The 17,293-nt window shown below is 36.6% G+C and overlaps 1 protein-coding gene across 5 annotated transcripts in view; it reads right to left on the bottom strand.

The window, feature by feature from the left end:
* Positions 1-17,293, bottom strand: part of WDR33 (WD repeat domain 33) — a 71,339-nt gene that overhangs the window by 47,191 nt on the left and 6,855 nt on the right. For all 5 annotated transcript variants that reach the window (XM_056358552.1, XM_056358547.1, XM_056358548.1 and 2 more), the window contains exons 2-6: positions 4,906-5,130; positions 3,048-3,116; positions 2,518-2,622; positions 1,801-1,896; positions 1,160-1,311 (exon numbers count right to left, since the gene is read on the bottom strand). In XM_056358552.1, the coding sequence (XP_056214527.1) occupies positions 1,160-1,311; positions 1,801-1,896; positions 2,518-2,622; positions 3,048-3,116; positions 4,906-5,109 (626 nt within the window). In that variant the 5' untranslated portion in view covers positions 5,110-5,130. The remainder of the gene's footprint in view (positions 1-1,159; positions 1,312-1,800; positions 1,897-2,517; positions 2,623-3,047; positions 3,117-4,905; positions 5,131-17,293) is intronic.

The raw sequence follows: 17,293 nt of genomic DNA, 5'->3' as shown, positions 1-17,293 counted from the left end.
TCCTACAGACATAGAAGCAGCTTCCAGATTGAGCCGTCAATATTGCTTGATGAAAGTCACTGGAAAAGCAAGGAGTTATTTAGCCATGTGATAAGGGCCAGAACATCTCCAGCAACTGACAGGCACTCACTTCCTTTCTGGTGCAGTGAAAGACCATGAGGGAGCCCTTGTGAAATCCTACATCTTTATGATCAGGAAAGGGCTTAAAATAGTAGAGAAATTCAGTGTATGGCCATGATAGTCACACAGTAACTGAACCCAAGGTAAGCACTTCTCAAACTCTGGCAGAAAATGCTGCACCCTATCAAAGAAAAATGGTGACTTTAGTGGAAAGTGGTTTTGTGGCAGTGAACCTTTATCGCCAAGGGCCAGCACCTGAACCCGAAGAAACACTGCTTTAGCTTCATTTTGGATCTGCAGCTTCTCTTCAGGCTTACTTTAAAAACATTTCCGTATCTTACTAAAGATTATGTGCAGGTTTACTTTAGAAACATCCTTCATTTACATCTCACTTTAGATTCCATTTTTTATAGACATTTGCACAACTGAGGCATCAACACTGAACCAAGAGAATATCCTACAGTCTTCTTTTCAATGGCTTGCTTACAGTTTCAAGCTTGAAGAACCCATTCAGTATTAACATTAGACTTCTGTATGTGGCAGTCTGCGTGGGTATTTAGTATTACTGGAAGTCTTGGCTTCACCAAGCCAAGCAGTTCTTCACTTTATTTAGTGTTTTATTATTTTGTGAGAACTATGCAGGTGTTTTATTTCTGAAGGCTTTATATTTTATTCAGTTAGATTATTAAAGACTGAATTCTTTATTTGGAATGAAATTGTTGTCTTACACAGTGCGTATAAAAAGGAATAACTGATACACATCGTCACCATATAAAAATGAAAAGAATACCAGTGCAAAATGCGGCAGACAAATACATCTCTAACATATTGCAGAGGCGGATACTGGGACAATACTAATTCAGAAAGGTGCCAGCAAAACGGTGAGAATGTGGAAACAAAAGAAAATATTGTGTTTATGTGGTGCAGGAAGTTTCCCAGAATCTGACAGAACCCATGCATTTCTGCACCCAGAATACACTTAGAGAACAGTCTAATCATGGCAATAGGTACTACAGAAAATGGTATATTGTGTATAAACCTGGCCTCTCTAATCGCCTCCTTATGTGCCTGGAACATCTTGACGTTGTTCATGTTGGACTGCCAGTATTTCACATATCCCCCGTGGTCTGCTGTCAGCATCCACATATCATTGTGTGACCAAGTCATAGCCCTTACAGGGCTGTCGTGAGCCTGTAAATTCAAAAACAAAACCTCTAGCAAACACGTTCTAACACTATTTGACCTACACAAAACATAAAAGTTACTGAAGTTCCTACTTAACAGCTGCAACAAAGAAATGAAAACAACGATGATGTAGTTAGATTCAAGATGTGATTGTGGAGGGGGGGAAAATGCCTTACTCTGTATACAATGGTCTTCTAAATAATAAATGAAAGAGTATTTGCATTTTGTTTCTGAAGCGTTTCTTTATTATTGCAAATACTCATAGTATGTTCTTGAGAACAGTTAACATAGCATATGGAGATGGAACGAGAAGCATTAAATGAATATAGCCACGTTCTGACATGGGGTCAGAGCAGAATAAAAATAAAATACCTCAAAGACTCCCATCACTGCACTTAAGACCACAGACCTATGATGAGCAGGGTGAAGATGTATGCCTAAAACATGCTCAAAGACCTCAAGGAAACACAAAGAAAACTTGATAGATGAATTTACCTGCAATATTGTTTCAAAATTGAAAGTCAGTCCATTCCATAAAGTGAACTCTCCACTAGATGCACCAGTGACCAAGCGTCTCCCCTCAGGAGTCCACTGTAAAAGAAAAATTTAACTAACCTGTTCAAACATAACATTCAAGTATTTCTTCGCAATCATCCAAATAAATCATAAGCTTCTTCCAGAGAATCTGCAGAACCATAATTTACTAAATCACTTTCTAGAGAATGTAAGATAGACAAAAATGCAGAACTGTGACAGAGGGCTTTTGAATTCTGTAGCAACAGGACAAAGCCCACTGTAAAAGCAATGAAAAATGTCTAGGCGTAGAGAAGAAACAGCTTACTGGCACCAATATGTTTACAGCACACAATAGCAACATTAAACAATACTGCTGACACCAGAGAAAAGCTGTTAAAAGATGCTACAGGAGTCAAGCAGCACAGAGACCAAACTGCCTTTTGTTCTGTGAGTCAAGATATATTAGCCCCACAAAATGCGGGGGAAGTAGGAAGTACACCTCAAACTCTGAGTGTAGTAATTATTTTCTACTCAGACTTTACCTTTTAATTTCCTAAAACCCTCCACAGAAAGACTAGACACATGAATTCCACATGCTAGCTCTATATGGAAATGGTTATCTTGCTTCTTTCTTCTGTTAAGACTATCACTCTCAGTTAAAATTATACAACTAAGTAAATCCAACACTATACTCACCCTGACAACAAACACTGGGCATTTTACTTTATTAGTAGATGTCCGAACAAATTTTGTTGTTACAGCATTCATCGGGTTGTTCAGCATTCCTATAGGAGGGACCAACTATAAGAGAAGAAACAAAAGATATAGTAACAACATTTCTAACTGGAAACTGGAAGAAAAGCTTACATTCTGAACACTCACTTATGGAAAATCAAGTTTTTCATTTGCAGGGATATTATCAGGACTTGACAGGACATGTTTAAAAGTCTGCATGATTTACCACCTCAAACAACCAGCGTCTTCAAGAGCAGCTTTGCAAGCTCAATGCGTTATGAGAGTTCTTATGGCCAAACATTAAAAGCCCGTCCAATTTCAGGAGCTCTTCACGGACATGTATTTCAACAGAACAATAATGTAGAGTGAAGACACCCTTTTTATCTTTAAGGCCTCTTGTGGAGAAAAAGATAACTTCAACTGACAGGCAGAATCCTTCCTATTTTTTTTATCCACAGTACTTCATCAGGGAACAGAAAGATTTTACTTACATCATTATAATATCCTGCATCAGGCTGGATTGCTCGCATATCTCGCTGGTCTCTCTGCCATACTCTATTCTGGAAAGAAGAAAACAACTCCTAGTTCATACCACCGCTATACTTCATTATTAAACAACAAAAAATAAAGAACACATTGACAGCCTGTTTAGGAAATTTCAAAGCACTCCAAAGACTTTTAGAATAAACTCAGTTAAAAGACTTTGGTCTCAGGAAACCTGTAGAATTTGTACAGCATGAAAAAAGATTCAAGAAGGTTTAAAATCTTAATTTCAGACTAAACCAGTTCATTTAAAATGGCAGCTTAACAGTAGAAAAGGAGCAAATCTATGTAATAAGCCACATTGTTTTAACAAAGATGATTCGTACTTTGCTGCCCATGCTAACAGGTACTCTAGAAGAAGCACATTCAATCATTGCAAAAGCTTTACTTTCAGGATAAGCATTTACACTATTAGGAGCTGTGCTGACGAACTCTAAATGATATCCCACACAGTGAATGAGCTAGAAAAGAAGCTTCTGCAGCTGAATCATAAAGAACAATGCATTCAAATGGATAAAAATTAGAAGACCAAGGGACAAAAATGCTTTCAATTAGTTAAACTTCATGAGCTTTCAAACACAAGTTTTTCAAAAACACACGAATCAAGAATGAAATTATTTCAGCTTCATGCAGTAGGCTTCACCAATTTGGATTGATGCACATATTAGAAACATAAGCTAAAATTCTAGGTAAACCATTTTCAGTATACACTACTACAGTTTGCTAGAATTTCTTAAGCCAAAAGCAAATAACACAAACCATTTTCCTCATCTTTTATAGAACCACATCAAATTAAATCAATAGTATTGAAGTAGGGACTGAAATGGAATGCTGGTGTATCCTGAGTAAGCATCCAAAACATACAGATTTGATTATTTTTTTTTAATTAACAGAAGTTTGAGGGTGCTTATTTCTGCCACAACAATAAAGGTCTTGAATTACTAAATTTAATTTTTTTTTAGAATTAGACTACTACTAATAGAATATTTTGGGGGGCATTCCTAAAACATAAGAATATGGTTTAAGTGTTCAGTGTTTTAACAGATCTTAGAAGATAATTATGAAAACCTTCCAACTTTTAACACATACAAGCTATAATCATGCACTGTCCACAGCAGATCAAATTCATTTTGTCATGTTTTTGCTGTTGAGATTCCAACAACTCCTGTATTTACAGATTTGATTCCATTTCTTCTAAGCTAATATCCAGTACTTGTACAGTAAATTGTGATCACAGAATTGTATTTAAGAAATTAGTACCACTCCATCAGGAAAGCTAAGTAAGCATCTTCACAGAAACCTTTCTTCAACAAAACTTCATTTAATTTGTTCTGTATCTATTAACCATACAGAAAGGGGCTTTAGGAAACCGCAGTGCAAGCTGCAGTGCTATTTGGTAAAATGATGAGAAAACATTTTTATGATACCCTGGGTTTGGAAGGGAAGGGGTAATGGTTTATTTCCCATTTTGGGAAATTTCCATTTCAAAACAAAAACAAGAACAATTACATTATTTACAATGAGGTTTTATGTTCACTGGCAAGTCAGAATATCACAAGACACAACTGCATTCCAAGACAGGATGTAAAAATTGGTGTTTACACAAACTACAAAATCAGCTGTGTATGTGCAGTTTTATTCCCAAGGACCAACCCCCTTTGTATTTGTACTATACCAAAATTAGAAGCATTTATCATTTAGTTCAATCTCCCAGTATGGCAGACTGCTCTATGGACACTGAAAATCACAATCACAAGTTTCAGGAAGGAAAAAAGTTTTTCAATCAATAGTAGAAAATTAACTAACCTCTAAATATTTAATTACAGAGGGATTGTAGTCTATGGTCTTTCGGTTCACAGCTTTTCTCATCCGCTTTCCATCAAAAGTAAGCTGTTGCATTGCTTGCTGCTGTGCAAAATCAGGTCTTTTGTAGAACAACTGCCGAGGCGCCTGGTGCTGGAACCTCGGCATATGGAAAAATCGGGGCGGGGAGCCAATTTCTGTGGCCATGGCTATCCTGTTTCTGAAAGACTGCAAAAAGTGAAACAGTAGGTTAATACATAGTAACGACAAAAATCCTGCATTACTATCTCTACTAACTTAAGTTTACACAGGTGAGTAACAACTTCATAAAGCACCGTCTATTGGAAAGCTGTATTTGCAGGTTCCTCTATTAATTCTTTTCCCATGTCACACTGACATTTAAGTACTTTGTTCTCTATCAAGAGAAATTTTGTACTGAAACAGATCGCTATAAGTTTGCGTTACCATCCCTAAACTAGAATTGTGTGGGAAAACAATGTACTCAGTAAAACCAGTATAAATAAATGCAAGAAATGGTAAAATCCTTCAACAGAAGACAGTATTTCAGATTCAATATAAAACAGGAAAAACCACATCAGTTACAAATAAATTTAACTATTAAAAAAGAAAAAAGCTTTAAAGGGCTGCCTCAAAACTTTATTCTAGGACCTGCAAATAAAATTACACTCCCTTTACATAATTTATAGTAAATACACCACAGATCACATTCTACCTGTAGGTATACTCTCAATTCCATTATTGCAAAATAAATGGCTTACATATTTATCAAGGTTTGATAAATGTCACCCAACAACACTTCCCCCTAACAAGACCTACTGACAACATTAAGAAAATGTATGCGGCAGGGGAAAAAAAATTCAATATTCAGATTTTTTCTCCCAGAGGAAAGTGAGTCCAAAACCTCATTTTTCAGCTTGTAAAATCCTTAAATGATAAGATTATAGCAACCTCCTTGCAGCTGAAAACTACGGTATACACAGTCTTTAAAGTATATATTGACTTTAGACTAAGCAATGACACAGTCTGAATCAGCAAAAGAACTTTTGAACTAAACTGGCACTATCATCAAAGGAATGCAAAAAGGCTGTGAAACCTTCCTTTTCGTGAAGGCTAAAGTGTTTACACAGGGTCAAAGTGCATTTAATAAAAAGAATGGAAATAAAACTGATATAATTTTTTTTAAAGTTGAAAAAATCTGATTGTAGATTCATTAATATACTCTCCTATTTAGTTAAAATACTCATATCCTCATTTTGAAAGAATTCAAAAGTTGTTTCAACTACTGGTCTTAAAATTTTATCTTGCTTTTTTTGATCCTAATAATGTAAAGTTTCCATTTTTTCAACAGCAAAATAAAGCGAAGATAGAAATACTAGACATAAAAGAGGTTTAAAAGTAGTGCACAGTTTGATTTGAGCAGGTTGCCCTTTAAATATCACCCAGTTTGTTGGCCCAGGGCAGGGATTAACCTTCACAGGCTTTGCAACCTTAGCAGTCACACACTCCATCCCAGTGCTACCCATAAGTGTGTCAGGCCAGCTTTGAAAGAAGCCACCTATGACCCCTGGCTGTCAGCTACACAAACACCTCTGATCCACATGGGGAAAAACCCAACTAAAGCCATCACAACTATTCTCCATTCAAGACAAACTAGTCCAACCTAGAATAACATGTTCCCTTGAATGAGGTCAGAAAATTTAAGACCTTTGGCAATAGTAGCATCTTTCATTAGAGCAACTTGTTTAACTGGAAAGATACCCCAGCTTTCAAATAAATAAAAAAACCCACTTCATCTTGTGGCAGAAAGGCTTATTTGCCCGAATAGCAGGTGGTGTAATAAGACACCATGTCTACGTCCAAATACTGGCCACATCAGTAACACCACTGCAACGATACCATTACTGCAAGGTCAAGCTCATCTAAAACAAGAAAAAAGTATCAATGCTTGCCCGTGCAGGAAGCATGTCAAGTGTCCCTACCACTACCTCAGATTCTCTTACAACTTGTCAGAAGGTAGCTGTTGTACAGCAAGTTTCAGGTGCTAGATCTTAAAGGTAAAATTAAAAGGATAGTAGTGGTTTTATATTGAAAAAGAGAAAGTGGCTTCTTCAAACAAGCAAAGCAAGATGGCATTAAACATACAAGTCCATTAATAAAGTATTTTAAATTTAGTTTTAAAGCTTATTCCTTACTCAGGGGGTGAAAAAACACCCTAGATAAATCTTCCATTACTAATCTCTCTCAAGCTGAAAGATAAACACTCCTATACCAACCTAGTGCTTTAAACCAGAGGGAAAAAAGATATTTTTGCAAACACACATATCTGTACTCTCTTACAGAAAACACAAAAATAAATTTCAAGAACCAAGACCAAGAATGCAGACAAAGATATGCTGGCATTTCTAAAAACACTTTGATCATCTATATTTGCAAGAAAACATTACATTAAAAAGCCTTTTTAGAGAAATAACCCAAAGCAACAAGCTAATTAATCATTTATTCTCATAGTTCAAAAAATGAAATCTCTGGAAGAAAATTTCTCAATTACTAACACAGGTAAATAAAGCATTAGCTATGATATGGATCAGTTTAGACTGGACATGCCAAAAACGATCACAGTGTCTAGCTTAGATTAGCATAAACATTCACTTAACACACAATCAACGTAAGTAAAAACTGCTGTTTAAAAGGTGGCCAAAGGCATAAACAGGTTAATTACACTTCCTCATGCCTACAGATCCTTCCAAGTTCATGATTATGACAATACGTGACAACACAACTACAACAACATGACAAGGGAGATGACACACAATTAGGAAAATGAAGGGTTTATGTTCTTGATGTTCTAAGCTATTTCTCCAGCTTTGGAGATCCCTGCCTTTACCACCAAAAGCCTTCTACCTGCAGTTATAAACTTTCTGCAAAAAAGCTTTTTGTTTACACACCTTCTCATGATATTTTTCTTCTAATAATGCCTCAAATATCATACTTTTATCCACCTAATACCTTATGCCCAAGTCACATTTTCATGCCATATCTATTCTTATACATGAACAGATAAATAAGAAGTGTGCACATGCATATAGATGTGTATATATACACAAGAGTGTTGTTACCAAACAAAGATTTGGAATTGAAGGGGTTTGGCACAGAATCAGTTATCGGATGAAACCAGAGCACTCATTTCCAAAAAAACTCTACTCCAGTCAGACAAATATACCCATTTAAGTTTCCAGTATCCTGCTTTGTCTTTTGTTGGGACAAACCAGTGCCTCAACAGGTTTTCCTTTAGATCTTCTGTATCAGCTAAAAACTGTCTGAATCAGTGTCTATGGCTCAAGCTCCTGTTGTACTGGAAGCATGAGTAAAAACATACAAACAAGTACTAGAGGACAATGTGAAACCCAGAGTACTAACATCCAATTTCCTATTTTAAGCAAAGTACCAAACTTTGTTTTTATTTCAGGGTCCATCAACAAGGGTTTAAATGGAAGCCTCCATTTTTTCCTTAACACACAGAATTAGAAGCAACAAGATTTTTCCAACATCAAGCACAGGCCAACTCTTTATTTTATGGTTTCCAGATAGTAGTGTTACCAACTAATCGCTATTCTCCTCTAGTTCATTATACTATTTGAACTGTGAAATGGTATTTTTTTATGCCATTCTTTCATGCATCCTTACTGTCTGCAACAGGAACACGACTCTTCAGAGAGCTGACTGCAAGTTCCCCCTTTCTGTTTCCACAAACACCCCTTCAAAGCTGACTGGCTTTCACACATTTGAGGGGGTAAGTTAATTTGAGGATATGCAGAAAATATATAATGAATTCACTGAATGAAGTGGCCAGTGCACTGGCCATCCAGAAACACTGGAAGATAACAGGGCCTACTTCTCCGCTAAGATGACAAAAGAATGCCTGGAAAACACAATCAAATTGGGGAATAAATGAAGGCACATCTGACAAGAAACTGAAGGTGGGGTTAGGACCAGATGGGCAAAAAAAAAAAAAGTCAGAGTTAGATGGGCAAAAAAGCCCCCCAAAGACGAATTAGAAGAAACACAGTAAGAGTGGGAGTAACCAGAGAAGAAACACTGAGAAGCAAGATCAGTTAAGAAAGAGTGTGAATGGGAATCCTGAGAAATAAGACACACACTTAAAAAAAAAAACGAACACACTTAAAAAGAATTTAGTTAATTGGCCAGAAGAAATTGCACAAAAGAACTCCAGGAGCTTGTGACAGTGCCCTACTGTTTTTTAACTGTCAACAAATACAGCTGCAACAGAGCAAGCCTTTTATTTGTTCCTAAGAGTTCCACAAGGATGGCAGGTTTACTAATGCTATCAAGTAACTGGAGAGACATAGCTATAGAACAGTAAAAAATGGAGGGGGGAAAAAAAAAAAAAAAAAAAAAAAAAAGAGTATGACCTTACACCCAGGGCAGCATGGTGTCATAAGACTGTTGGATTTGTAGTTTGTTTGGTTTTTTACCAGAGAAAAGTCACATACAGTATTAGGCCATTACAGAAAATGGTTACCCCTCAGTTCATGTACTTAAATAAGGCTACCAAGACAAGACTAGCATTTTACTTAGTGACATTGTTACTCTATCAGCTTATTTGCGTACTGCTGTTTCTTTAATACCAAAATATATCCTGCAGTAAGTTTGAAAGTTGACAATTTGGACTTTGCTGCCCAAAACCATGTCAAAGCAATTCACACATAACTCCATTAAATCAAACAAATTAGGCTACTCAAAGGTAAAAACACCAGAGCATCCATTTACATTAGTTTAATCAGGTAAAGCTTGGGGGGGGGGGGGGGGGGGGAAGAGGGGGGAAGTCATGGCTTATATCAAATTTGCCACCTCAGAGACAATACTAAAAAAAAAAAGCTGATTTATGTGCACCCTTGACAAACTTTTACATGGTTTACCCAAAAAGTAAAGATCGCCATAAATGTAGTACAATAACTTACATAAAACATATTTGTCTATTTAATAGTTATTTTTCACTGAAGTGGTATGTTACCAACCCATCAAACAGAAGGCAATTCTCCCGTGGAGTGGAAGCATCCTCTTCTGCAAACCCTACACCGCCCACTGGTAACAGAACATGCTGCAGCTTAAAAGACATTCCCCTGAAACGGCTCAAGTAGCAAAGGAAAACAAACGCCAAAAATTTCCTAAGTCTACCTGTATACTATTTCTTGAAAACATGTATTGGACAGTTGAACAAAGTATACGTAGGCTTTAAAGCAAGCACTTCTACAGTGTAACAGAAACAGTGAAAATTAATAGTAATTATTTTAATTGCAATAGCATAGTCCAAAACATAGGCTGTTGTTTGGGGGTTTTTTTTGGTTTGGTTTTTTTGTTTTTTTGTGGGTTTTGTGGGTTTTTTTTTGTTTTGGGTTTTTTTTTTTTTTGGGGGGGGGGGGGGGGGGGCGGACAACACCACACAAAAAAACCCAAACCACACAAACAAATCATAATTAGAGAAGAACCACACCAGCTTTCTGAGGCAGAAGTATAAAAACACCACACTGCAAAGTTAGCATAACAAGTTTATTGCTCAATACATCAGTAGCAAATGCCACCTTTCTCTGATTAGACAAGCACCTTTAAATCTACCTGGTATAGATACCACTTAATTTCCTTTCCGTAACATCTCCCTGAATTAAAAAATCCTATTGTAAACAGTCATCTCCAAACCCGCGTCTCTGCATTTTTAAATGTGTAATCTGTAAGCGCATCTGAATGAACATACCTGTTCTGAAAAAGAAAACAAACCGACCAAATACAATTTAACATTACTCCTTTCCCGCTTTTACAGAGTATCAACAATGAGTTCCAAAAAAATTCTCCTTTCTTTTGTCCCTTGGAAGAAAATGCATCTCTGCTCTGGAGACCAGCAGTGGATCCCTTCCATGACCTTCCCTTCCTGAAACACTATTCAGGAGAGAATTCACACTATTCTCAAGAAAGCTCTTTCTTGGTCTCATCATCCAGCCTTTTTCCTTACCTGGGAATCATAACCTCTTCCCAGTGCAAAAGAATTATGTGGAAGGATATATTCCAGACATAAATGCTCTGTTTTTGCCACCTTCAGGATTTTTTTATGTTTTAGAAAAGAAAAAAATAACCATGCATGTACACACATCATTTGTCTTCTGCACAGGAATAGAGTCAGCCATCTTGGTTAAGGGCTGAAAAGAGTAATAGACTGTTAGACTCCCAGGCATTTCTTGAAAGTATAAAACAGTTATGCAATTGCATAGAAAAAGGATTCTTCATTTTTACAAACCATATAATTTTAAGTGAATGGTCCTCCAAATATTTTAAATTAAGACAGGTATTCCCAAAATGGTTCTTCTTTTAAACAGGAAACAAACCTGAGCAAAAGATTAGTTTTGAACCAGTGTTTCTGCATCCCTCCTGCTTCATTCACTGAAGCAGGTATGCTCATAATCTACAAGTACCAAAAAAAAAAAAAAAAAAAAAAAATCACTAAAACTGCTGCACAACAGCACTAGCAACCACAACTTTCTGCCACATACTTCTGAAGACACACTTGAATTCTGCTGAAACTAACTTGCACATCTGCCAATGATTAAAACTCTCACAGCAGAGGTGACTGCTTCTGCTCTATGCAGACATCATTCTTTTGAAGAAAGACTGATCATAAAGTTTCCTTCACAGCATATTAGATAGTCCCACTCTGAAAACACAGAAAAAACATGCAAAAGAAAAGGTACACCAATTTGCAGATCAAGTGAGGAATATATTAATTTGATCAATTCCTTAAATTGCTTTGCTTCAATTTCCTATCGTATTGGAAAAACATTTAATCAGATTAATAAAATTAGATCACCTAACATCTGAAAATTGTACATTTGTGTAAGGCACTCAGAAATCTCAAATAATTGCACAAGTACTTTTTTATTAACAGGGGTTTTTAGAACAAAGGTTTTAGACACATAAAGCTGCTTCATCAAGAGTGCTACACCTAAACAAATCTAGTCCAGAAAGAATGCTATGGCTCTTTATTGATTTACAGTTCTATAACTAGATGGTATCTCTCCCACTAGTTAAGAAAACTGCTGTATTAAGCAGGAACATAAAACTACTTTTAAAAAAATACATTCTCATCTTCAAAGCCACTCTGTGACCCATCTTGTGTTTGAATTGTGATAACAGCATCACTTTTTGTAAAAACAGCATATAACCCAGTGATAAGTAAAGTTTGCATCGGGCAACGAGATGCAACAATGAAGTTGCCCAACTTAGCCCTGTGGTGATGAAATTATATATTTTTGTCAAAAGCAGAAACCTACACACACACCTTATAACCGCAGAAAAAAAATGTGTAAGATTCTCATCCTTTGAGTATTAAAAGAAATCTAATTTCCACTTTCGAATTACGTACGGCACAGCAACAGTATGTAGTTTTCTGCATTTTTATATGCAGATCTCAAGAAATTTTCAAGGAGACATGCAGACATGAGTACAGCAAGTTTAAACAGAAGAAAAGTAAGACCATTCTACAATCTGAGCACTGATTCCTTGATCCACAGGTCCATAACACAAGATCACAAAACTCAAGACAAAAATACTGACCTATATTATACAAGGCTGCTATTAAGCAACATGACTGCTCTCTACAGCAAACAGATTTCCCCAGGAGTCTACTGCTTTACTCCCAATATACATTACCATCCTTTCACTACTATATTCTGTATGTGAACAAAGCCTTCTAGAAATGGGTTTTACATTCTGACCATGCCAAGGGCATGGGGAGTATTTGGCAGTTTTCTATTGGAATGGCTGGAATGGTGAAAAATGTAAAAAATAAAGATCTCCAATATCTTCCTCAAGACCACAGAAATGGATAATGAAATCAGTCATTGGCTAAGTCAAAATAAACTACTCTGCCTAAAAGGTTCCACAACCTCTTCTTATTCGGAGATGCTCTGAAGGTATTTTTTTCCCATACACAGCTCAGAATCTACTACACTGGCATGATAAGGACCTAAAATTTCAGAAGTAACTGAACCCCTTTAACTTCAGCTCTGTATTTCCCTTACGCCCAGTTTCACCATACTTGAACCAAGTTGAGACCTTTGGAATCTTAACCCAAACACATACACACATGGTAAAGGAGTCTGAAAGGATAGAACATGTAGCATTTCTAACATTTATCAAGAAAACAATCATCTTATGTTGTACAGTGAGCAAGACCTAGCAAAATGTGATTATTTTGATGCAGTTTTTGATTCAAAGGGTTTATTGACTGGAGGAAGAGTAGGAGTTCTGATATTTATGTGACAGAAGCACTACACCTTTAAGTTTCACATACAAACACCCTATGTCCAAGAACCTCTGAAATGGCAGCGAAAGCATACACACACATGAAGACATCTAAACGATCAAGGGAGAACCGGCTATCAGGGAAAAAACTTCAAACAGCCAGTCTGAAATCCTAAGGTTACAGAGCCTGGGGGACAATCTTAAACAGTTGAGTCTGCACAGCTGCACGTAAGTTACATCTACATTTAACACTTTCTTCAAATTTTGGATGTCTAGTGCTAAACAAATACCTGATAATCAAACAGACCTCAAACATGTCTCATTTTATGCTCAAACTAAAGTCTTGACTCATTCCAAAGCAGCAATACTTACAGAAGACAGGTGCTTATATACATCATAAAAAAGTCAAATTTAGTTCACAGGACTCAAGAGACAGGTCCTGCTTTGCCACTTCGGCCACAGCACAGAAAACCGCCTTCACAAGTAAAACAGCCCAGAACAATTTGCTTTCTGCACCTCACAAAAGCAACCTGTACAGCAAGTTTCTTGAGGTGTACTTCAAAACCAACACAAAAGCAACCAACTGCAGTAAAAGCATGTTTGGCAGACTGCACTTAAACCTCAGAAGATGCAGAGGATTTGGTCTATTGCCATGATTTCAGTATTAATGATCTGATAGTTCTGCTTTAAATTACAAGTTTACTTGCAATAGTTTAGTAATTTTAATAATAAAACAGTATTTGTCATCCCTGTAAATTAGCAATATATTGTTTTAACTTGACTCCTGCTTAGCATTTGTCAAGACTTCCATTTAGATTATAACCCAGAGACTTTACTACTGTGAGTCACTATGATAACAGCAATTCATTTTAACTGGCTGAAATACATCCAGCTTGGTTTTCATGCTGAAGTGATTACTGATGCTGCCTCCCCTTGGTGCTACCATTCTGTCAGGAAACAAAACTTCAGGACTAACTTTTAAATCATGTAACAGCATGACAAGTACTAAAAAACAACGAAGGAAAAATAGTTTAAAAGCAAAAAAGGCCTCTCATCTTTGCTAATCCTAAACATCAAGATATTCTTCAGCTGGTTATGGTATCAGTACCTGCTGAACTAACACTAACATTAGTGGAAAAAAAAATAATCACATTTTAATTGCTTGGGATGCTTCTCCAAGTCTCAGTCAATATGCAGTTCACTTTATAAATAAAGGAGAACATACTGTTAATCATATTCAATTTGGCATTCGATGGAACCCTCAGGTCCTCTTCAGTGAGACCGCTATTCAGCCAGTCACTCTGCAGCCTGCACAAACCCATGAGGCTATGCCCATACGTGGGGAACTGGGCACACCTCGCTGAACTTCAGCATTTTTCTGCCAAGCCATACCTCATATGTTTAGGTACATAAAAAACCTACTGTTTAGGTACATAACCCCCAAATCACCAGACTATCATCATCTTTCCTCCTCTGCTCACACACCGGTGAACTGGAACTTTACTGAATTCTAGAGACAATTATTTAGGTACCACATGAAAGAAATGCAGACATTCTGCTTTCATGTGTCTATGCTTGGCTCGTGGCAGGAGAGAACTCCTTAGAAGACTCAAGCCTTCATTTTAATAAAACACACAAACAAATGAGAAGGGTGTGGGGTGGGCATGTGGCATGTGCACAAGAAATCCTACAAAAAAAGTCTTCAGATAACTTTATGGAAGGGAAAAGGAGATCGGTGGAAGGGAAAAGGACTATAGCAGTTGTCAGGACAAAACTTAAGCAGGAAAACACAGCAACCAATACCTTTCAGAAACAACCCACTGAAATTCTGGTAATAAAAAAAGAACACCATCCACACAATCTAACAACAGTTTGATTCTCTTCACACTATGGAACAGAAACATACACTCTAATATATTGAACAAAGTTGAGTATCTGAGTTCCTAAGAGTTGCAAATTCAGTGCTGACAAGAAGACACCAAAGCCTTTTTAGTAGGACTTGGGAATTAATAGGAGTTTTAACTTGTTATAAAGATTCACCTTTCATAATCTTTATCTACTGGATGGTTAACAAACGTATCCAGAACTTGTGCAACTTTTATGTAAAAGGAAACATTGAAAGCATCAAAAAAGAAGAATTAAAATGTCTATTCTGTGACCCAAAGAATGCCTTTTTTCTTTATTTTTTTCTCCTTAGTGTAACTCAGACCAGTCTTCTGACAAAGCAACGCTGTTTGCCATACCAGTTTCTGGGCCAAAGAAAGGTAGAAGAATAGTGTTTTAAGTTTCCATAACTAAGAAACTGAAACCTAAGTACGGAAAAGAGGAGGCAGGAGGAAGGGAAATAGTGATACCATATGAAAAAATGTGCTTTTTTAATGGTCAGAAGTAAGAAGGTAAAACAACGCCACAGCTATAAGCAATGTTTTTCAGTAGTTATTAACCGTATTTCAAAGATCATTTTTCTACTTCTCTCTCCAAAAAGAGACTTCAGTAGAACAGTTCAGGTCAAAGGAACAACTTTTTATTTAATAGCATATTTTAATGACAAAAGCCATTCACCACCCATGTCTACACCCTAACTCACAACCAGAAGCAGACATCTCCCCCATCTTCTGGACATGTCAAGGTTATTTACGTACTTCCATGTATTCAATATAAGAAAAGAAGACACTAACCACTTTTAAAGCCACACTGCAGAATAAATGCCCTATAACATACTACCCCACAGTATTTTCTAACAAAATCCAAAGAGCCTTTTTTTCCCCCAAGGGTTTTTGATTCTCTTTTTATCAAAAGATGTAGGAGATGCACACAGAAAGGTTTATCCAAGACAGATTTGTTTGCTACCCCCAAGCCAAAATTCAAGGGGGTTGTGCAGGTGAAAAAGCAGCTATTTCTATAGCAAATGATGCAAATTAGTACTTACAGTTGCTATACCCAGACATAGCTAAGACAGACACACCCTTAAGGGAGAGTAGTGAAATTGGAGAGACCAATTCAAACTTTATCAACTCACACAATGTCGCTACTAAACTAGCCTTATGAAACCTGCTATGGAAATTCAAGTAATGTTTTAACAATGATTCCCATTATTGACTCACTGGTGAATCAGAGAAATTTAAAACAAAATAAAATTAGAAAAATCAACCAAACACCCCCTAAATTATGGAAACAGTGAAAGAAAACAGCACTTTACTTGGATCAAGTAAAGTTCTGACTGCAGATTATCTATGTGGAAAAAGATTTCAAAATTGTAGCTTCTCAATATCTTCTCCAGCTAAGATTTCTAAGTGTGTTGCATATATAAACTACTCTTGACACAGTCTGGTGTGGAAGAACAATGCATAATTCCTGTTTGCTACTAGTCAGGTTAGAAACTCTTTAATTGCACGAGGAACAGATTTACATTAGAAAAAAATAAGCTGTGCTATTTATTGTCATTTTAAACTCTCAGTGCTTAGAAGTCTACATAATGTCACTCAAGCAGACCTAAGAGTTTTGTCAGAAACACTGCTATATTAAAACATAGTCAACATGGATTCTTCTTTATAAAGGAACTTTCCATACTAGAGCACTTTCTAAACTGATGGCCGATACATATACCACCTGCTCACACAACTGAAAGTGAATTAGAAATACACTCACTTTTAACTGGAATACACAGCCAGCTTTCCCAGGAATATAAGTTTTCCCGTCTTTCCACATGAATTATGAGCCATGCAAATCCCTGTATATGATTATGAAATATATATATACCCACACTGCTCAATGACCACATTTAAGCTTCTTTAGTAAATAGCCTTCGCATTTACCATTTAGTACTGTTCAATAAAAGCATATGCTCATCTTCTCTATCGATACATTTCTCAGTAAAGGAAATTCAAGTTCACATATATCAATCTCACACAAAGCCTTTCAAAGAGCCAGGGTCCAGTATAAGATTTTCCCCAATTACAGGAAGAGGAAGAGTCAAGCTCCCCATGAGAATGACAATTCAGTAGAAATGCATGCCACCTGAGAGCTTCAGTTTTGAAAACTAAGAGTTCTCCAAAGGTCT

Source organism: Falco biarmicus, chromosome 13 (genome assembly GCF_023638135.1).
Source record: "Falco biarmicus isolate bFalBia1 chromosome 13, bFalBia1.pri, whole genome shotgun sequence".
Taxonomy (NCBI): Eukaryota; Metazoa; Chordata; class Aves; order Falconiformes; family Falconidae; genus Falco; species Falco biarmicus.
Note: the sequence above shows the minus strand (reverse complement) of the source record. Positions and strands in the feature narration are given on the sequence as shown.